Below are 21,987 nucleotides of genomic sequence, written 5' to 3'. Positions count from 1 at the left end.
TGGGAATTTCAGTGAGATGAGAAGGCGATAAAAGAAATTGAACCAGAACAGTAGCAGAGAGAGAAAGAAGAGCAGTAGCATCACTTACCAGAGGAATTGCAGAGAGAGGTTGAAGAAGATGAAGGCGAGAAAACCCTAGGCACGGTGAGAGGAGACGGAAGGAAGGAGACGCTGTGTTTGCTACTGAACCAAAATTAGGAATTTCAGATCCTTTATGCGTAGTGGCATCCATGTAATTAAAAGAAACGCTACGGTTTTTTGGTCATTTGCAAACGCGTTTGTGGATCAGGCCTGGTGCCATGGACCATGGGCCCGAGGCTCATGTAGTAATCTGTTAGAAAATTATTGGAAGTGGGGTTTTTGTTATTCTAAATTTGGTCATGTGCTACTATGTAATTTTCTCTAAACGAAAACTCCACACTGCTCTCCTCAAATACATAACAAGGTCCAAACTTCATTACCTCTGAATCAGGCTAGGAGGCTGAGGAGACGAGGAGCATCCTAAAACCACCGAGGGGGAGGTCAAAAGAGGCTTTGATGGAGAAGATATAGCTTGATGGTCTGAAATTGGAGTGCCGGTGATATTGGGATTGACGGTGATAGAGGCTTGGCTTCCGGTGAGGAAGAGTTATGTTGGAGAGATCGGAGGAGGCGCCGTGGAATCCGGCTGAGGACCAGACGTCAATGTCGCACGTCTGGTGCATTGGTAGGTGAGGACGGGTTGGGAAGGCCGAGATGACGGTGGTAGTGACTGGCGATTGAGGTGGCGACGGGAATTGGGGCTGAGCAGGTTATGTCGAGTGGGGGTGATTCAGAATGTAAGTTTTGATTTTGGGTTGGAGTGTGGGCCGTTGGTGTGGGCTGGGAAAGAGAAGAGAACAAGTGAGCTGGGCTAGGCTCAATGACTGGTAAAACTCGTGAATCTTCTTGGTCTTCTTGTGGGAAATCGGTAAAAAGAATAGTATTTTCATGGAAAACAATATCACGTGAAGTGAAAAAATTCTTTTTGTCAAGATCATAAACACGATAACCTTTTTATCCAAGTGGATACCCAAGAAAAATACAACGATGTGCGGGTAGGATTAAGAATGGTGGCATAACAAAGACAATCGAAAACTCGAAGATGAGAGCAAGTGAGTGAGGTGCCATGAAAACGTTCGTATGGAGTTTTATGAGAAAGAAGAGGTGTAGGAATTCGATTTATGAGGTAACAAGTGATTTGGATGCTTTCACCCCAAAATTTTAAAGCTAAGTTCGCTTGAAACCGAAGAGTACGGTCGACATTTAAAGATGCTGATGTTTGCGCTCAACAACTCCATTTTGTTGAGGAGTGTAGACGTAAGTGTGTTGAAAAATTGTACCACGTTTGTCAAGGAAGGGACGTAGTGATATAAATTCTCTTCTATTATTAGAACGAAGAATTTTGATGTCACAATTGAATATAGTTTTGACCAAAGAGAAGAAAGATTTGATCAATGGTTATGTGTCAGACTTAAATCGCATGAGATTAACCTAAGTAAAACAAGAAAATTCATCAACTATGATATGAAAATAACGAGCACCAGAATGGGTGCGAGTTTTATGTAGACCCCAAATGTCGCAATGAATCAAATCAAAGGCTACAACCATTTTTATTGAACTTGATAGAAAACATAAACAAGATTGTTTTGCTAAAGGATGAATATCAAATTCATGTTGGGGATGAACCATAATTTCAGGAATGTTTTGGGACAAAGAATGGAGGGGTGAGGATGATGGGTGCCCAAGTCGTTGGTGCCAAAGGTCTGAGGTACGAGTGACATGGTGGGCTATATGAGGGTTTTGGCTTGGTCTGAGATAATAGAGTTCGTTAAAATGCTTGCCCAAACCAATTGTCCTCTTCGTATCCACGTCATGCACAACACAAAAATCCAGATAAAATATCACAATGTATTTCTAGGCTTGAGTCAATTTACTCACAGATATCAAGTTTACTCGAAATTTAGGAACATGCAAGGCACCATCCATAGATAATTCTTGAGACAATTTGATATATCCAATGCTCTAAATTGCAGCTTGTCCTCTGTTGGGTAAACCAACAAAATCATGTGATGCTTGATGTTATTGTGAGTAGGAGTGAAGTGTGATACATGATATGTTGCTCCACTATCCACAATCCAGTATAATGTTGAATACGGATCATGATGTGTAGCATTGCAAGTAGGTGTGACTATGCGTCGAAATGGGGTAGGATAGGTAGGCATGTCATATCTGTTTGTTTGGCTTTGGACAGTGTGTCCTTGTGTGTTGGCCATAATGCCGGTTTGGTAGTGTCTAGTTTTGAGTGTTTGATGTGTTTGTAAAAGATGGGTGAGTCTCTAGAGTCACTAAGATCGGTACTCTGATACCATAAGAAAATATGGATGTAATAGTTCTTATATTGATATCAGTAACACTATACAACCATTTCTATTATATAGAAACAAGAGGAACTAATCTAGCTCATCTAATCAAGCTCTATTCTAGGAAAGCAATAATGCTAATTACAACTGCACATTCATGATCCAACAATTACTCAAATCAGATTGCTAGGATCACTACTATGATTAGAGAGAATCAATGTAGTAAACTAAATCCACGTCCTGATTTTCTTTCAATACTGAGTGATCTTAAATTGTGTTGTGACATTGTTAAAGCTTGTGATATTGCTTCTAGAGATATTCTGGGTAATCTCTCTTTCTCTCTTTACATGCAGCTATGAATTGCTTGTTTGTGAATTGTGATATAAACATATCATGGTGAAAACTCTATTTATGAGAGGTTCTTACATTTATAAGAAAGCCTGCTTCTCCTCTCTGATTTTGTTCTATAGTTTGATGTTTCAAATGGTAGTTCTTCAATTGAATGTAAAGCTGAGATCAAAGTATGCTTTGTTGATTTTACTTCGAGATAAGCACCTTCTCTTAGTGAGCATTTTCAACATTATGTATGCTCAAATATACCGGGATCATTCACCTACTTTCAGAGTTCAATGTCATTTCTATATATGGATCCATATATCTGTACTCAAATCCTGCTGGTTGCATTTTAACACTATTGCTTATACACTTGATGAAGATCAGCAACTTGATATTATATGAGCGTTTTGAGCTGAATGGATATATCATATATGTACTTGACGAGCTATCACACATATATGGAAGGCAGATTATTGATTAATCCTGCATAAATTTGATACAGAATGTAATATAATTAGGTACCATGCTGAGATCCGGTCGAGCATAGGGAGAGAGGCCTCGTTTGGAGCGCAACAGTACATGATTATCCAAGAAGTAAGTGTGGTGCTGGTGGTGATAGTAACTCCGATTGCGATAGCAGGTAGCACATAGATCAAAGGTAGAACGATGCTCATGAGCCCCATCAAAGCAAGCAACACAAGTGAAATACAAACCGCAGAGGTGTACGCCGCAGTGGTGCCCTTGGCATCGGATGTACCTCGTTTTAATGATATAGTAGAAAGTGATGACTTCTCCAAAATCCAACCCACCATCGCCATTGCGGTCGAGTAGTTTGAAGAAGTTAGGGTTGTTAATAATCCAGTTGTAGCCGCTTTGCTGGAGGAAGTCATTGAACTCCAAGCAGCTGATCGATATGACCGTCACCGTTCGTGTCCATAGATCGGAAGAAAGACCATGCCAGATCCCGAAGCTCTTGAGTGCCATTTTCGTAGTATGCTAAAGCAGCTGCATGAAGTTCTTCCATTGCCATGTAGTTAACTGCTAGATAGTTTAATACAGAAATCGATCTGTTAGCATAAAGAGGCATCCAGAAGATGACATATTTGACTGTTTGAGTCACTAATAAAATCATCTGTTAATTGGAAATGAACCTAGTTTAGACCTGCAATAAAAGATTCAAGACACAGTCCCAGACATAGAAACAAAATCATCTAACTAACTGGTTAAGTTCTTCAATTCATAGCTATTTGAATCAAGTCGAGTCCTTCATCTCACCTTAAAAGTTAATTGATCGATGTCCTTGCGTCGTGTAAGTCCTCCTGAAAGAAGTAATTAGCTTCCCTGGATCAGCTTAACCAATTTAGGCCTAGTTAGACTTATGATCGGAAGCCAGTGGTGACTCTTGAGCTACACTTATATCAAGTTACGAACATACTTCATGGGTTTCAAGACATTGACTGTATATGCAACCCTGAACATGCACCAGTCAGTAAACTATCCACTTGACAAAAATAAATCCACTAATCTATGTACTCGTAGTTATACCGAGTCTTAATCAGTTAATTATACCAAGTTGTTACCAGGAGAATTGGCGCGGGAATACGAGCGAGTGAGCGACTATGTAGACAATCTCTCCAAAAAGTATCCAAGTCAGTCACCCCTTCATAAATCTGTTCCTTGTTTGTTCATGTGTTGTGCTTATTCTCGCACCCCGGACTCGTATGAGACCAAACCTTGCAAAATTGAAGGAGGAAGAGGGTTCTATTGTTGAAGATTTTCTAAATGACCTTCCCAAAGAGAGCTGGTGTTCGGCTTTTTTTAACGGGGAGAGGTTTGGTGAAATGACCAACAATTTGGCCGAGACTTGTAACAATTGGGTGGGGGATTTGAAGAGTCTTCCTATTTATGATCTGAATGAAGGTATTATAACCAAGTCTATGGAGAGAATTGCTGAGCGGAAGGAAGGGTCAAAGGAATGGGTCACTGTTTTTTGTCTAAACATGGAAACGAAATTGATTAATAACTTGGCGATGGGGCGACATTGGCGAGTTATGAGATCTGATACATATGTTTATGAAGTTCAATGACAAAAGTACAGGGTTATGGTGAACTAGGGAGAGGATTTCGTTTGTTCGTGTGGGGAATGAAAATGTCATGGTTTTCTTTGTTCACATGCCCTTGTTGCAATTTAGCAACATGATGTCTCTCCTTACTTATATGTCAGCCCTTACTATAAGGTACTCTTTTACTCATTCTGTTTCTTTTTACTCCATATCTATTCTTGTTTCCTTCTTTTGTTAACTAACATGTCCAGTAACTACTTGTTTTTCAATGTAACTGATGATGTAACTACTAATGTAACTGATCACGTAACTGCTTGTTTTTCAAGGTGGATAAATTCCGAGAAACCTACTCTCACACCATTAACCCAATCCCTTCCATTTCAATGCCTGTTGATCTTGCTCGATCGTCATTTCAATTGCAGCCTCCTTTGACTAAAAGACTTGCTGGAAGGCCAAAAACAAGAAGGTACCGAAGTAGGAGTGAGGTAAAAAGGTAGATCAAGTGTTCCAAGTGTAGGAAATACGATGGGCATAACAAAACGAGTTGTAAAGCTCCAATATAGCCTTTGGTTACATATGACAGCTACATTGATGGATACAGTAGTTACATTGATGGATTCAGTAGTTACATTGATGGATTCAGTAGTTACATTGATGGATTCAAGTTCTTTTTAGTAGTTACATTGACAGTTACAATTTCGCTGTTGGATGTTTCATTTATTTAGCTGTTGTTTTTTATTATGATAGTGGAAACTGTGTATCTCATTTTCACGGTGTAGCGGCACGCTGCAAATATTAATGCAAACCTCATTTTTTTTGTTTTTCCAAGTGCTTTGTTTATTTCAAGTTTCATTGCTTTGTTTGTTTCAAGTTTCATTTTGTTCAGTAGTTACATGGGTAGTTACATTGCTAGTTACATCTATGTAACTATGCATGTAACTATCCATGTATGTAACTATGGATGTAACTATGCATGTAACTATACATGTAACTATCAATGTATGTAACTATGCATGTAACTACCGATTAATAGTTACCTGGGTAGTTACATGCATACTACAGTTGTGTAACTATATTAACACAAGGCCTTACTAGTGTGCTACATGCTAGTCACCTAGACATTTAAACAACCAAATCCAATATGAAAAACTTTATATCAAAAATGAATTTTCAAAGTGGTTTGAGTTTACCCGTCATTTAAGTTGTCCTAGCAAGTTTTCCATTTTTTCTTTGTTAATGGATCCATGCACTTGAATGCTTTGAAAGTTGTCCAGACCGCCTTCTTAGTCATAGTCCGTATTGGCCTCGCGGTGGTTGGCACAATCTGTATTGGCATCGGTTCCATCTCATCATCACCGATAGTATGAATTACATCTCCATACTCGGTCAGTTAATCTCCTTCTCCTATCTTGTTCTTCCTCTTCTGCTCAAGATTTTTCTTTTTTTCTTCTGCTATTTCTTTGGCCTTCTTCTCTCTGGTGTTTTTAACCTCCCCCCACCAGTATATATCATCTCTTTTTGCTGGCCTTCTTTGCTTGTTCTTGATCTGAGCCACATAGGAATACATCCCTAAGGATGATGTTGTCCTTCCAGAGTCTTCCTCTGTCAGCTCGATCTTGATATCACTCTCCTCTTCATCTAGATTAATGACATGAACTGCTACCTGTGGAGAGACAATCATACATAACTTGTTAAATGGAGAGTTACATAACTCTAAATAGTTTCACTAATAAACCAGTAATTCATAAAGGCAGCAGTTGAGAAAAGAACCATATGTTAAATTACCCCTGAAACTATCCATGTAACTATAAGTTGACAGTTACCTGTGTAGTTACATAGAATGCAGAAAAAATCACAATATCATACCTGTGGAGATACGATCATCTGGTATTTTGCAGGTTCTCGTTCCATCATCGTAAGGTCAATTATCTGAGGGCTAGAGGGAGTATTGAAATTCTTCTCTGGAATGGTTATTATTCTAGTCACCAATGAGCTATTCCAAGATACCCAAGGAGAGATTCCCAAATCAAAGGGTCACCGGTGTTTTCGGCGACCAACGAGCTTCTTCCGCAACCGTCCTCCTTGGTGGTGACTCTGGTGGCTGCTCACAGTAAGCTGCATAGTAGAAAATAAATAATGTTAGTTACCATCCACTTCATGTCAGTTGCATGAATAGTTACATAGACATGCATAGTTACCTGTAGTTACATGCACAGTTACATCTTATGATTTTGAAAACATTCACAGTATAAAAAACATTATTTGAACATGAACCACAATTCATTCTCAAGAAGGATTTTTTAAAATCATACATATATATGTTCATTCTCAAAAAGAATTTTTAAAATCATACATGTATATGTTTTTGTGCAAAGATCTGATTCGAAAACTCTAAACAATTTATTTCAAGTTCAATTCTTGAGAATTACCCTTTGTTTCATCGTCTGCTTTCTTCTTCTTTTTAAGCTCTTCCTCAACCCGTTCTAATTCTTCAACATATAAGTCTTCTGAATGTTGGGTTGGAATCTAAGGCTCACTCATCTCTTTTTTATGAGCGCTTGCATCTTTCTATGTTGCCTCCTCCTTCTCTTTATCCTCATCGGCTATGTTCTTTGAATTCTTTTTTAGCTCTCTCTCTCAACCTGTTCTAATGGTTGAAGATCTAATTCTTTTGAATTTTGTATTGGAAGCTAAGCTATGTTCTCTGTTGCCTCACTCTTATCTTCAGCACTGGCATCTTTCTCTGCCGTCTCCTCCTTCTTCTCTTTTGTTTGCTCTATTTTCTCAGCTACTTCATCTTCCTTGCCAGTTCCTTCAGGATCCTTAGCCGCTTCCTTATCATCATCTTCTTCAGCTACCTTATCAGCTTCCTTGTCCTTCAGATCTTTATTGTTTTTTCCTCCCTTGTTTGCTCCTCCTTTAGGATCCTGATCATCTTCATTGCTTTCTAGAACTCTCTCATCTTGAGAGTTTGGTGCTAATGCCGCCACCAAAACTTGCAGCTTCTTCAGTTCTTCATTGAGTTTTTCATTCTCCATCCTTGTTTCATCGATAATTATCCTCTCAACCATCAAATCCTGTACTGCATTTTCCAACTTCTCATGTAGTTCTGTCTGCCTTGATTCATACTCTTCTTCCATGTTTCTCTTTTCCTCTTTCAAGCTTTCAGTTTGACAGCGCATCCTTTCGTTCTCCTCTGTTAGCGTCTCATTTCAACCTCCTTTACTTTTTGGTTTCCTTCTTGGCTTTGATCGGATATTATAGAGGACGGTGGCCTTTCTCCTTCCTCTGTTGCCTTCCATGTTTCTTCTTCTTCTTCTTCAGATTCACAATATGTTTTTTCTGGATCAGACTTGATTCCAGCGAATAGTTGCTGTAATAAAAAGAAAAAAAATTGTTAATTATATAGTTACAAAACACACAGCAGATATATGGATAGTTACGCTGTCAGTTACAATGACAGTTACATAGTTCCAAGACACTTGAAAAACTGATCAAGTCAAACATATGAGGTGTATTGTTTTGAAAACTATCACAATTCTCCATGTAACTATACATTTAACTATCAATGTAACTATCCATGTAACTATGCATGTAACTATCAATGTAACTATTCATGTAATTATCAATTTTTCATGTAACTATGCATGTGACTATGCATGTAACTATTAATGTAACTATTCATGTAACTATCAATTTTCCATGTAACTATGCATGTGACTATGCATGTAACTATCAATGTAACTATCCATGTAACTATCAATTTTCCATGCAACTATACATATAACTATGCATGTAACTACCTATGTAACTATCCATGTAACTATGCATGTAACTATCCATGTAACTATGCACAAAAAGGTAACTATTAATGTAACTATCCATGTAACAATCAATTTAACTATCAATGTAACTACAGATTGATAGTTACTTAGGTAGTTACATACATGCTACACTTGTGTAACTACATTAACCTGCCTACAGTGTACTATATGCTAGACGTACTTCTATATTTTAGCAGATAATAAATACCAGAATTAAAGAGGTATATATAAGCAAAGATTGATTGACTACTATGAAATGTCCATATATTGATTAAGTTGTATAAGAACCCATACTGTCAACGTTTTGAATTCAACTTTCTTTGTTAGCTTTGTGAGGTCATATTTCCTCATCTTATGTTCCTCATCCTCTGTGCCTTCAATCGGCTTTGTGACGTTTGTCTTCTCACAGAGCCAATACTAGCACACAAAAAATATAAAAAAACAGTTATTTACCAAATATAGCTAGTTACAAACACAAATACATACCAGAATTAAATGCGCACAGTCTACTGTGTTCAACCCGCTCGACCCTTTACCTTTTGATTTTAGTCATTGTCTTAAACAACCCGACAAAAATCTTCCAACCTCTTTAGCTCATCGATAGCTCTCTATATTCCCCTATATTGCATTTATCAGCTCGTTTGATACATTCCCTCCCCTATTGCAAATAGAAACTTTATGCAAATTTCTAAAATCACCAGCCTAACCAAATTTTTTCTCTTCTTTCTTCTTCATTTGTTGGTTGCTGGTCCTTCAGCTTTCTTAAAGTATCTATCACACACTATTTTGTCACTCTTTTGCTTGTCCCAAACAATGTATTTGCTACATTCTCTTCCACTTGCATTGTGTCAAAAGAGCCACCTTTTCTAGGAAGTCCTAGAATCTCAGATACATCTCTGCTTGTGATTTTGTATCTTCCTTCCCCGATCACAAATGCATCAAGCTTTTCATTGTAAGTGTCAGCGATTATTCAATGAGCTTGTTCGACTTCCCAAAATGCTTTTTGTTGACATGCTTATAAAATCCTTCAAAAATTAAACCAAACGAGTCATTTCTCAGCTCATGAAGTGCTTCTTCATCTAATACATCTCTAAAACTGTCCATTTCAGGCCATGTTGATCTGAACTGATTTGATTTCTTCTTCTCTGTCTCATCTTCTTCTTCCTCCTACATTTCAGATGTCTTCTTCTTCGCATTCTTCTTCTTTGGCTCCTCTATCTTAGTTTTCTTCTCTTGTTTTCTCCTTATTTCTTGTCCCAGAAATAGTTTGGACAGCAGTACACCATCATCCTCTTCATCCACTGTCCTCTTTCTCTTTTTTTTTTCTCCTTCATCAACTGTCCTCTTTCTCTTCTTTCCTTCTTCATTAATTGCGTTCATTTTTCGCTTATGCATTTCCCTTCATCAAATAAACAACATATAAACATTAAGAAACTAGAGATTGATAACTACATGGATAGTTACATGTAAAACAACTAATACAACTCAAATCCCTGCATCACAAATGCATACATATGAACTGTAGAATCCGAACAAAAATACACACCAATAGCTATCTTCATAATTCCAAACTAAACAGAACAAAAACAATGAATAACGAACAGTAATCAAACGAAAAAATGAAAGTCTCAGTAGTATTGGATAGTTATAGTTACTTGATAGTTACATGTAACTATCTATGTAACTATCTATGTAACTATGCATGTAACTATGCATGTAACTAATACAACTCAAGTCCCTGCATCACATATGCATACCTATGAACTGTAGAATCCGAAAAAAAATACACACCAATAGCTATCTTCATAATGCCAAACTAAACAGAACAAAAGCAAAGGACTAACGAACATTAGAATCTAATATTTACACACAAATCAGAGGAAGCAAAAACCAAAGCAAAATCCAATGAAGAATAAATACTAACAACGCCGAACTTAAAATCGAATAGTCAGATAGATTTTCACCGATCATTGGCTTGAATAGCCTTATACCGAAACCTAGGTTTCTTCAGCACGGTGGCGGCGGCCCGACTTGTTATCCATCTGTTGCAGGGCGTCTCCGGCGCTGGTTCTTATCGGTGAGCAAAAGAGATCATGGAGTTTATGAACCCACCGATCAGATTTCTAAGCCCTAAATTGCTCTATGAACCCTAGATACGAAACAAATCAGCATAAATCTATCTAAACCCTAGATCTGTAGTTCGAGATTTTACCTGAGTTAAAGAATCGGCTCCGAAACTTGATTTCGTCCTAAGAATCGGCTTCTAACTTGATTTCGCAGATTGAGTTTTCGTAGAATGAGAGAGGAGCGGTTTCGATAGTTTTGAGGGAGAGAATGAATGATTTGAGAAGTGAATGAGAATCGATGGAGACTCAGAGATGGGGTAACGGGGCGTGGATGGGGTAACGGCGTTAGTGGCAGTTCGTAATTATTTTTATTCTTAGGGGCAACGCTTTAAGAGATTTCAGTGGCAAAGATCATAATTTTTATTATTTTCATGGGCAACGGTTTAAGGCTTTTAAATGGGTGTACTGTTTTATCAGCAGTGAACATTTATTAACAGTTTTATCATTTGTTACTTCTAAAGTAACCATTTTATCATTGGCATTTTTTTTTCTTAAGGGATACAGTGTGGATCTCAACCTAGCCGGGAGCTTCATTAATATTGTTGTCATGTTAAAATTAGCATTTTTCCTTAGTGTCAACAATGTAATTGAAGTTCTGCAATGAGATTCGTAATTTTTGATCAAAAAGTTAAAAGAAAAAAACAGAAAGAAACAATGAGAGAACAAGCTTACTCTTTTAGATTTTGATCGTGGAACTTGACAGTCATCAACCGACTTTCCTGAGTTTGTTCGCTGCACAAATTAAAAAGATTAATGAGAATTAATAGTGAAAATAACCCAAAAATAAAAACAGTTGACGTGAATATTAAAATTTAGCGTTTGATAATTTGGTGTTTTTTGAATGTGCAACTAATGCACAATGTAGCACGGTCATTAAAGAAAAGGGAAGTATTTGGACCCCAAGTGTCGTACCCTAAGTAACCACAATCCTTGGGTAATCGGTAATAAGTCACTAATGCAAACAAAGAAAGAAAAACAAAAAAAAATGATACTCTAAGGCACCAAGCCTTAGCAATGCTCGGCCTCGGTTTGCATCAAAACCTAATCAATACTAATGCCTAATGATGACTATTTATAATGAGTCAAGATTTCGAAATTGTGATTGGAATTTTGAGTGAAAAATAATGAAAACTAAATTGACAATGAAAAATAAAATGAAGTAAATAAAATAGAGGGATTTGGGTGCTAGGGATCACTCTAGCAATTTCAATGCAACAAACAAATTTCAAGCCAATAAACAAATCTTCATGAGTACCAAATCTTCATAAGTACTAAATCCCGTACTTAATGCCGGTCAAGGCCACTAAGCCGAACTTCCTCAAAGGTATTCACATTTCCGATTAAGGCAAACATGAACTCTCTAGATTATGGACTAGTACCTTATCAAGGGCTACTAAAACATAAACCAAAGGCGAAGAGTCCTAAAAGTTAAGGATTTAAGCATGCAATGGTTACAACCTAGAATATCATGATTACATAGTTCCGTACCTAATGCCGGTCAAGGCCACTAAGTTAATTTCTCTTAATTGGTATCCACTTTTCCGATCAAGGCAAGAATGAACTCTCTAATCACAATTATCATGCCGTGTTAGGGCCACAACAATAGAACTAAAGGCGAAGAGTATAAGAGAATAGAAACTTAAGCAATCATTAATTCCCGATTAAACAATTACTTGACACACCACACTAATTACAAGAAGCTAGTGAACAAAAGAACCACCAATTGAATCACATATCACAAATCTTAACACATAACAAAGAGAGTGGTCAATTCCCTAAATTCATGCATCAAGAATCAATAAACATAGTAATTAGAGTGCACCCATATGAAAATACATCATTTATTGCCAAGCATACATGTTCATTACATCAAAGTTAAGCTAGAGGTACTCACAACCCATAATCATAGACATCAAGATTATAAAATTGAAATAGAAAAGAGTAGAGAAATGTAAGAGAAAACAAGAATAGTCACAAATAGCTAACTAGTCTTGATTTACATCTCCTACAATTCCCCAAGTCTTCAATCTTGTAGAGGTTAAGACCTTGATGACTTCTTGAAGCTTGATGTGAGTAATCCTTAAAATGCCCCAAAGAAAATCAAATAAACTAAGAAAATGGATGAGGAGGAGGGAGAGATTGAGAAGAGGGTGAATGATGGTTGGGTGGTCTTGAGGGGAAAAAGAGGATGAGATGAATGGAGTTGAGGTGAAGGGAAAGGGCAAAGCCCTTAGCCCTTACCTTTAGTCTGTGTGCGGCCGTCTTCTCTCTCTGTCCCCCTCCTCTCTTCCTCACAAAGGAATATATATAGCTCAAGGGTGTGGTTCGGCTGGTCTCCACAGAGAGAGGAGAGCTGATTTGATGGTGATGTGTCAAGCCATAATTGGCTCAAGTTGTGCTCCACGTGAGATGAGAACATGGCTGGTCTGCACGTTTTTAGCTCGCGGGAGAAATACAATTCAGTACCCGACAACATTTCATTTAGCAATTTAGTCTACAATAATTTCACTTATACAGTTTAGTTCTACTGAAAAATTTCACAATAATTTCACTTATACAATTCAGTAAAAGTTAACATTTTTTTTTACTTTTACTTTTACTTTACTTAATAAGACTAAGATTTTCTTTTCTTAAGGACTAGCTTTCAACATGCCAATTTTTCACCTAACGACACCTTGTCTTTCTGGTTACTATTTTTGGCGGAATCACTGCTGCCTTAGTACAATAAAACTTCCTTAGTACTTATAAACAAAGCATACAGACATGCAAAATATGTGAATATAAAGTATATATGTAGACTCTTAAAACTTTGAATACAATTATCGATATAATTTTGTGACTGATTATAGGGCACAACACATAATTTATTTATTCAAACATGAATACAAATATAAAACCCAAAGCCTCGCTCTCAGGTAAACAACTAAAGGCTGTTTAGTTACTCATGATTACAAGATAAACACTTACTTGTATATACAGCAGCACTCCACACCAGATGATTGCAACATACCACACTATAAACACTCTATTATTCTCACACTATACTAGACAACTATATTCTGACTATCTTACTTCTTGAGAAAGGTTGAGAGAACTTCTATCTCAAGTTTCTGATTTCTCTTATACGTCTAAGGCTCCTTATATAAGGAGCAGAACTCAAACAAGAAATAAAACACACCTATACTAAGTGGAGGACAGGAGGAATCTTATCCTGATAACTTACTTTTGAAAAAGTAAAGTCGACTGTCTTCATGCGTCGGTAGCCACTTCTTTTAAAAGAAAAGATGTTTTGTCTTGATGCGTCGACAACCGTTCATTTTTCCAACATATTTACTATATGTTGTGATATTCCTCTAGATCTTCTTCATATCCTATTGAAGAGTTGAGACCACTATATTCCCATTCTCTTGTAGTGTCATCTTCTTCTTTATCAAGATCAGAATCAAAAGCAAAAGAATTCTTATACTTTTCATTCTTCTCGACTTTTTCTAGCCATGTGGTGGTAGACAGAGTGCATTCAACTTCTTTCCTCATAAGAGCTGTGAAAAAGTCACAGTTCTCTGGTGGAGGGTGATTATAGCAAGTGACCATTATTTTTTCTCCACTTGCCAAAAGACTTGCATCATAGCCTCTTAAGACCACATCTTTGATAATAGCTATTGCCATAGCCTTCATCCATGGGATGCTTTGATTTGGTCTACCATTGCCACCTGCAACGGATGGTTTTTGAACTGGACTTTGGATTAACCTAACAAAATAATAAGGAGAGATATAATTTGTCTGTCCATCTACTACCGTCCATTCTGGAGGAGTAGAGATGAATTTTAATCTCAAAATACATCCATCAGGCCTAATGTTTTTGACAGCTTCAGATATTATATCTGGAAATCCGTTTAAATCTTCATTAGTTTTTGTCCAAAGGTTATGAACAAAACTATTTTCCACAAGCCACAACTTGTATTTTTGGGGATGTTCTGCTTGAACATCAACCAAATATCTCCCATAATATGGGCCAGGAACTACTGATAATGTTCTTGAAAGAACATTTTTTCATTCTCCTAAGAGATTATGAAACTTATACTATTCAGATTCTTTTAGTGCTAGCATTGGAATTTTAGCACTTTCAGGATTTTCAAGGTAAACAGCCTTAGAATTTCCTGCTTGATTTTCTGCTTGTACACCTGTGTCCTTTGTATGGAATCCATACAATTCTTCTGTTAAAGCTTTAAGTGTTTGAAGCAAGTGAGCTTCATTCTCTTCATAGAATGAATACAAAATATTATCAATAATAATCTTCTGCTTAAAGGCCAATAGCCTTTTTGTTCTGAAAACTAATTTTTGAAAGATCTTCAAAGGTTGATCATGAATGACCTTCTTTCTAGTAACTAAATATATTTTATTTGCCCTGAAAGGCCAATAGCCTTTTTGTTCTGAAAACTGGTTTTTGAAAGATCTTCAAAGGCTGATCATGAATGACCTTCTTTCTAGTAACTAAATGTATTTTATTTGCCCTGAAAGGGGCGTTTCTGCTTTTTGGCAAAGCAGCAGCCATAAACAGACTTGATATGCCTTTACTGTCTGCCGTTTGAGACGGGCTAGTCAGTCTTTTACCCTGAGACCGATCAGTTGAGGCTGTTCCTTTCGGACACAACAAGTACTCATGTGTGAGTTTTTCTTCATCAGAATTAACAGACTGGTCTGCATTTTTTTTAGAATGGTCTGAAAACTCATCCCATCCTTGATCTAGTCTTGGCTTGATTCTTTCCGAAGGCTGGCTTGACTCAGCAGCTTCATAAAAAACAATGTATTGATAACCTGGTCCGTCATGGAGAGGTCCTACGGTTTTATCACCGCTCTTGTATCTTTCCCAAAGCTTCTTCTCCTCTAATACCGGTTTCCGGCTTCTTGGATTGCGACCCTCTCTTTTAAACATCGCCATTTCTCTTATAAGAGCGTCAGGCAATAGTTTTTGTTACTTGCAACCATTTCAACATCATATTCATATTGAGTTAAAAACATTTGCCATCTCAGAACTCTTCCTCTATCAGCAGCATCAGTTAATTTGTAGTTTTTAAAATTTTTAACTCTTTTGTTATCAGTTCTTACTACAAATTTGTTTCCTAAAAATGCCTCAGCACCCTTAATGCTTTTAATTAAGGCAAGGACTTCCTTGTCTCCAATGGAATAGTTTAATTCTGCTACATTAAACTTTCCTAACAGAAATTTACAAATCTTTTCATGAATTGTATCTGGAGCAATAGCTAAAACGACTCCTGCCCAGTAATAATCATTTGCATCAGTTTGCAAGATGATCAAATCTCCTTCTTCAGGTAACTGTAAAGGAGAAAGGTTTTTTGTTAATTCTTTAATTTTTCTAATAGTATTACTGTCATCTTCTGTGAAAGACCATTTCTTTTTAGAACTTGTTTTTAGAGAGAGAAGTGCAGTGAGACCACTGACTTGAGGAATAAAGTCTCTCGCAAAATTAACAACTCCTAAAAATCTTTGCAAAGATTTTGCATCTGGGATATTGTTTGGGAATTGGCTGATTTTCTTAACAATGTGCTCTTGGAGACGAATCTCTCTATCCTTAACATGAATGCCAAGGAAATCAATTTCACCTTTTATAAGGTGAATCTTCTTTTGCCCAAGGATGATACCTTTATGGACAATAAGTTTACACACTTGTTCAAGGTGCTTTAGATGTTCATTCATAGTTCTAGAGAAGACAAGAATGTCATCTATATAAACTATGCAAAAATCTGAATAAGGTTTGAAGATATTATCCATTTTCCTTTGAAAAATAGACGGGGTTTGCTTAAGACCAAATGGCATAACTAACCATTTATAATGCCCTTGAGGAGTTCCAAAGGCTGTCAGAGCAATGAAATCAGGATGCATTTTAACTTGCCAAAAGCCTGATTTTGCATCAAACTTAGAGAAGATTTTTACTCCTTTAAGCATGTTGATGAGAACTCTCACCTGAGCTATTTGATAACCATCTTTAACGGTCTTTTTGCTTACATCCCTGTAATCAATCACCATTCTGGCTTTTCCTCTTAATTGTTCTGCATGATTTCTTACCAAAAAGGCAGGAGCATGATGAGGACTGTTTGAAGGCCTGATTAACTTTTTTTCTAGAAGTTCTTGGATCTGATTCTCCATTTCTTTTCTATCTTCTTCCCTATAATGAGGGATGGCCTTAACATGGCAAATAACATTTGCATCATGCATTTTTAACTGACAATATATTGGGTCACTTTCCCAATACAGTTGAGGATCTTCACTGATTACTAGTTTTAATAAATTTTCTATTTCTGCGAGAGTTTGTATTTTCTTTTGCTCTATCTTGTTAGCATATACCTTTAAGTTATGCTCTCTGATGTATTCTTCTTCTCCATCAGAACTCTCATTGTTTTGATATTCAGAATTTTCCTCTGAATCAGAGTCTTCTGAACTTGTTGCTTCATTTACCAATATCTCACTATGCCCTTTAAGCTATTCTTGTAGCAACAAAATTGGCTTTAAAATTGGCTTATAATAATCACCACTCTTCGCTGGTGACTTCTGATATTGGTATGTAAATCCTTTACTGGTAACGCGTACTGCGTCTGTTAATCGGGATTCCCAATAGTATTTTCTATTTTTCTCAAACCCAACCATTTTTGGAGTTTGAATTACTGTTTGTTGAAGAAGAAAGTCATTTCCTATCAACAAATCAGCTGTCTGACCTTCACACTGCCAAATGATTTTGATGGTAAAATTTCCTCCTCCTAAGGAAACCTTTACATTTCTAGCTATTGTATCCATGACTATTCTGTTTTCTTCCATTGCAACTCCAGTAACTGTTCTTGGAGATTTTTCCCAATAATATTCTTCAGGGATTGCATATCTTTTAGCAAGATTGTACCCTGAACCAGTATCTACAAATGCATGTAGATGATACTTCTTGTAATTGGGAAACTTCAGTCCTATAGTAATATAATTACTATATATGCTTGTCTGGACTGGCATTACTCGCGCCTGCTCTCTTGGAGCATCAAGTAAATCTGTAAAAGGGTTGACCCTTCTCTCTTCAGTTATGGACTCTAGAGGATTATCATTTGCTAGACCCAGTATTAGATTGGCACTTATGGAATTAAGAGAATTAAGAGATTCCTTGATTTCCTTATTATGACTTAATGAAGTTACAAACTTCATCATTTTTATATCCACTGCGAGGTTCTTTTAATTTTCTTTTTTATGGAATACATTATATTCCTCTTCTACCAAGGTATGTGCTTCATTATCCTTGGTTTTTCTTCTGAGTTATGCAATAAAGCATTCTCGATGATAAGTTTCTCCTGTACTTTAACAGTACATGGGAATTGTATTATTATCATCACATTTGCAATAATCATAGTTAAAGTTTCCCGGACTAGGATGAAAGGTACTGATAATATCAGAGTTATCTTCCTTCCAGTTTTGTATTTGTAATAAAAATATAGGATGATATCCTATATCTTCTTCTTCTTCTTCTTCTTCTTCTTCTTCTTCAGAGTTTTCTGAAACACTTTCTGTCTCACTATCTGATAGGTACTCAAGAGAATACATTGATTCATTCTCTTCATCAGAGTATGCAACTTCAAAGCCTTTTAGATTTGTATACTTTATTGCTTCATTGTATTCAGCAATTAAAGCTTTAGAAGTTCTTTTGTCCTTTTTAGGACACTCATTTGCATAATGTCCCTCTGCTTTGCAAAGCCAACATATGCATTTCTTTACTTCTCTAGAAGAAAAATTAGTTTTCTTTTTTCGTTTGAAAAATCTCTTTATAGGAGAAGTTTGAGAAAATTGTTCTTTCTTATATCCAAGCCTTTTGCTAAACTTATATTTCTTTTTAGAAGCAAATTTCGATCTTATCATGCTTGGTGCCAGATAACTTTCTTCTGTGCTTTCTTTCTGTAGGAATATGACATCCCCATTGTGTTGGAGTATCCAATATTTTTGGACACATATTCTTAACTCCTCTGAGTTGCTTCTTGGCCGTTTTGAATTTTCTGTTTTCCGTGCATTGTTTTATTAGGAGATCCCTAACTCTTTCTGCAATTTCTCCTACAGTAAAGTACTGAAAAGGGTTTTCTTCTAACGACTGTGCCACTGCATCATTCCAGGGTTCTGGCAACTTTCTATAATATGTTCTGATGAGATCATCATTCTCAACATCTTCAATAGTGTAGAAGTAGTTTTGGAACTCATTGGTGTATTCCTCAAAATACGTCATGTTACAAATACTCAATTTATGAATATTTGCTTTTACTCATTCTTTAGATTGCTCGTTATGCCCAGTTATATCTCCACAAAATTGTGCATAGATAGGCACTGCAAAATCTAAAGGATTATTAGTCTGAGCTAACTTGCCTGCCTAATCAGTCCATTGACAACTTCTTTTGAAAGACTGATACCACTTATGGACTATTCCAGTTAAGGTTGACTCATAATAAGCATGAGCGTCCTCATAGACAAATTTTGATAACACTAGAGCCTAAGGTAGCTTTAAACTAGCTACCCAGTTATCTATTGTCTTTCTTTTATCTCCTACCTGGTCTAAATCCAGATAAACCCCTCTTTCGGACACTGACAGTTCCCATTTAGGTTCGGTAGGGATATATCTCTGAGAACTTCGTTCTCCACTCCTTGTAGGAGCCTGCCCTTTTGGGAGCATGATATTCTTTTCCCGAATGATCTTAGTCGGATTGTTTGTAATGTTCTGTATTATGGTATGACCACCATCAGGAGGGACCTGCCTTTCTTCGTCTGTTTGCATAAAAGATGAACCTGACGGTTCTTCTTTTGCAGCTTAATAAGAAAGAATCTTCCTCTTATTCTTTCCAAGTTGAATTTGAGAAATTTCAATCATAATTTTCTCTAATTCTTTTATGGATTCACAAGTCTCTGCTTGTGCATATAATCCTTCTAACTCTTCTGCCCTAAGCATTTTCATAGGTCTTTTGGTATCTTCTTCCTCAAATGTTTCTTCATGAAAGATTGATTTAGTTCCAAAAGAACTAGCTTCTTCATAATTAGCAAATGAATGCTGATGAAATTGTAAGCTTATCTTTCCTCCCATGTCTTCATAAATTGAAGCATGTTAGATTCCATTCTCTTGGGAATGTTACTTCAAGCTGTTTGACCGGAGAGGTCAGATTCCATTCTCTTGGGAATGTTACTTCATGCTATTTTGTGACATGTTTTTGTTGAGCATTATTTTTTAGGTTGGTGAGAACAGATGTAGTAATCCCAGGACTATTTAGAAATCTGGTATTGAGAGTTACATTTGAGCTCATCAACTTATAATAGATTCGATAATCTATCGCAAGTTCCATCATTCCCTTTTTCATAGAAATCTCATATGTCTTAATTCTCAATCTTAAACAGTGAGCAGCATCTCTGAGATGTGTATTGAAGTTTGGGAACACGTTGAAATATGCAACTTGGTTGTACAAGGAAGCTTCTACCGTTCCTAACAGATTTTTCTTAAAATCTGTTATTCTATCGTCTTGTAAGACACATAGAACAGAACAGTCAATACCATCTCTGGTTAAGAGTTTTATTCTTACCTGGACTGCTCCAATATGCATATAGGAATATTTTTTCTGGAAAGCTTCATTTACTTCTTTTAGAGTTATCAATCTGATATCTATTTCTCCACCTGTGGCTAGAACAATTAATTCAAGAATCTTGAATCTGTGAGAATCCATAATGAAAGATCCTTTCTTATAGATCTCGTTAAATTTAAATCTAGGCGCAGATGTTTCTAGCACACTAGATTCGATTTCATTATACTCAAATTCTTGAGCATTTATTAACTGTACCGGAACTGTGTTCCTTTTACTAAGGATTCTACTCAGCATCTTCATATCTCTCTTAGTTGTAGATTTTGATGCTTTTGCTGCTTTCCATTCCAGAAGTTTTGGTTCACTAAACTTTAGCCTTCCTTCTCCCGTTGGTGAGGATGGAGTTAGGATAATGATTTTACTAGCCACGTTTTGAGCTAGAGCCTCTTCGTTTATCCTTTCATAATTCTCTCCTTCCTTCATCTTTTCTACAATCTTTTGTAGAGTTGAGATCTTGTTATGTAACTCTCGAAATTGAACTTTGAGGTCAATACTTATCTCTTGAAGATAAGCGATACTATAATTCTGCTGATGGATTATTGCTTCCATGTTTTCAGCAAGTTTTTCTGTAGGATGATGAAAGCCAATAGCTTTAACATCTTCCTTTTTTACTTTTAGATCAACTCTTTGATTCATCCTATTCTGGAGATAAGAGTTTCTAAAAGCTTTTTCAGGTTTTCCTGAGTTTCTCTTAGTTCCACTGCTTGTTGATGAATATTGTTTGCAAGATTCTTAGTGCGAACTAACTTTCTTTCAATATTTATTAGATATTGCTTTTCTTTGAGGTAATCTAGCTTGACTTCAAGCCTGGCAATTTTTGAATTTATTTCCTCAATTAAATCTCTCGAGTTGTTCTGAAACTTTATCAGATGTCTTATCCCTAGATAAATGATCTAGGAATTCAATTAAGCTTGGTCTTGATGGATCAAGCTCTTCTACTCTGATCTCTCTTTGGAGATGAATATGTTCGTCGTAGAGCGTATTTAATACGCTACAAACGTATTCAATGGAGTACTGATTTTCTTGAATATGCCTTGTATGAAAGCACACTTCCCACTTATCAGTTCATTTTGCAGTACAAAAAGACTGATAATGTTTAAGTTTGGATTCTCTCTTGTTAGTCAAGAGAAGCCAACTCTGTGGCATAAGTCTTTTACTCTCACCTGCTTTTGAGCCAAGCAGGCTCTGATACCAGCTAAGACGGATCTAACCGATGCTTAAAATATCAAGAGGTTCTTGGTCTTGTTCAAAAGTTTCTTGAAGAACTTCAATTTCTTCTCTTGATTCGTATATTCTTCTTTGTAATAGGAAAATAATATCCCAGTAATTTTTGGTACTTCTAGGAAGCTTATCTCTTCTTTCTTTTAATTTTCTGAATTTTTCTCTTTCTTCTTGCAATTCCTTATATGATTCACTACCAGAAGAAAGGCTTTAGCCGACGAAAATAAAAAAAACCAGGCCGACGAATTTTTTTTCGTCGGCTAAAGTGGACTTTAGCCGACGAATTTTTTTTCGTCGGCTAATTTAAAATTTTCGTCGGCTATAGTCAACTTTAGCCGACGAAAGTAATATTTCATCGGCTGAATAATTTTTTCGTCGGC

At 36.5% G+C, this 21,987-nt stretch overlaps 1 protein-coding gene, 1 non-coding gene and 1 pseudogene across 3 annotated transcripts in view; all 3 read right to left on the bottom strand.

Annotated features, from left to right (window-relative positions):
• LOC101315142 overlaps window positions 1–6,691 on the bottom strand; it is a 17,222-nt pseudogene extending 10,531 nt beyond the window's left edge. Inside the window, exons 1-2 of the transcript XR_184567.1 lie at window positions 6,647–6,691; window positions 6,270–6,443 (exon numbers count right to left, since the gene is read on the bottom strand). The product of XR_184567.1 is annotated as a GTPase Der-like (transcript). The remainder of the gene's footprint in view (window positions 1–6,269; window positions 6,444–6,646) is intronic.
• Window positions 6,692–6,732: 41 nt separating this feature from the next.
• LOC101314847 lies at window positions 6,733–7,818 on the bottom strand. The gene is made up of 2 exons (XM_004297890.1): window positions 7,210–7,818; window positions 6,733–6,895 (listed from the first exon to the last, which is right to left on the bottom strand). The coding sequence occupies exon 1, from the start codon at window positions 7,816–7,818 to the stop codon at window positions 7,471–7,473; it is 348 nt and encodes a 115-aa protein (XP_004297938.1). The 3' UTR covers window positions 6,733–6,895; window positions 7,210–7,470.
• A 22-nt stretch (window positions 7,819–7,840) lies between these two features.
• On the bottom strand, window positions 7,841–13,009 carry LOC101310208. Its single transcript, XR_184435.1, has 5 exons — window positions 12,776–13,009; window positions 11,403–11,462; window positions 9,141–10,003; window positions 8,899–9,021; window positions 7,841–8,153 (listed from the first exon to the last, which is right to left on the bottom strand). It is a non-coding gene; the product is annotated as an uncharacterized LOC101310208 (transcript).
• Window positions 13,010–21,987: the final 8,978 nt, after the last annotated feature.

Source organism: Fragaria vesca, linkage group LG4, assembly GCF_000184155.1.
Source record: "Fragaria vesca subsp. vesca linkage group LG4, FraVesHawaii_1.0, whole genome shotgun sequence".
In the NCBI taxonomy this organism is placed as follows: Eukaryota; Viridiplantae; Streptophyta; class Magnoliopsida; order Rosales; family Rosaceae; genus Fragaria; species Fragaria vesca.
The sequence above is the reverse complement of the archived record's forward strand: the minus strand, read 5'-3'. Positions and strand labels throughout refer to the sequence as shown.

Coding starts and splice junctions, on each gene's coding strand:
- LOC101314847 (XM_004297890.1), bottom strand. CDS start 7,818: ATGGAGAATGAAAAACTCAATGAAGAACTGAAGAAGCTGCAAGTTTTG.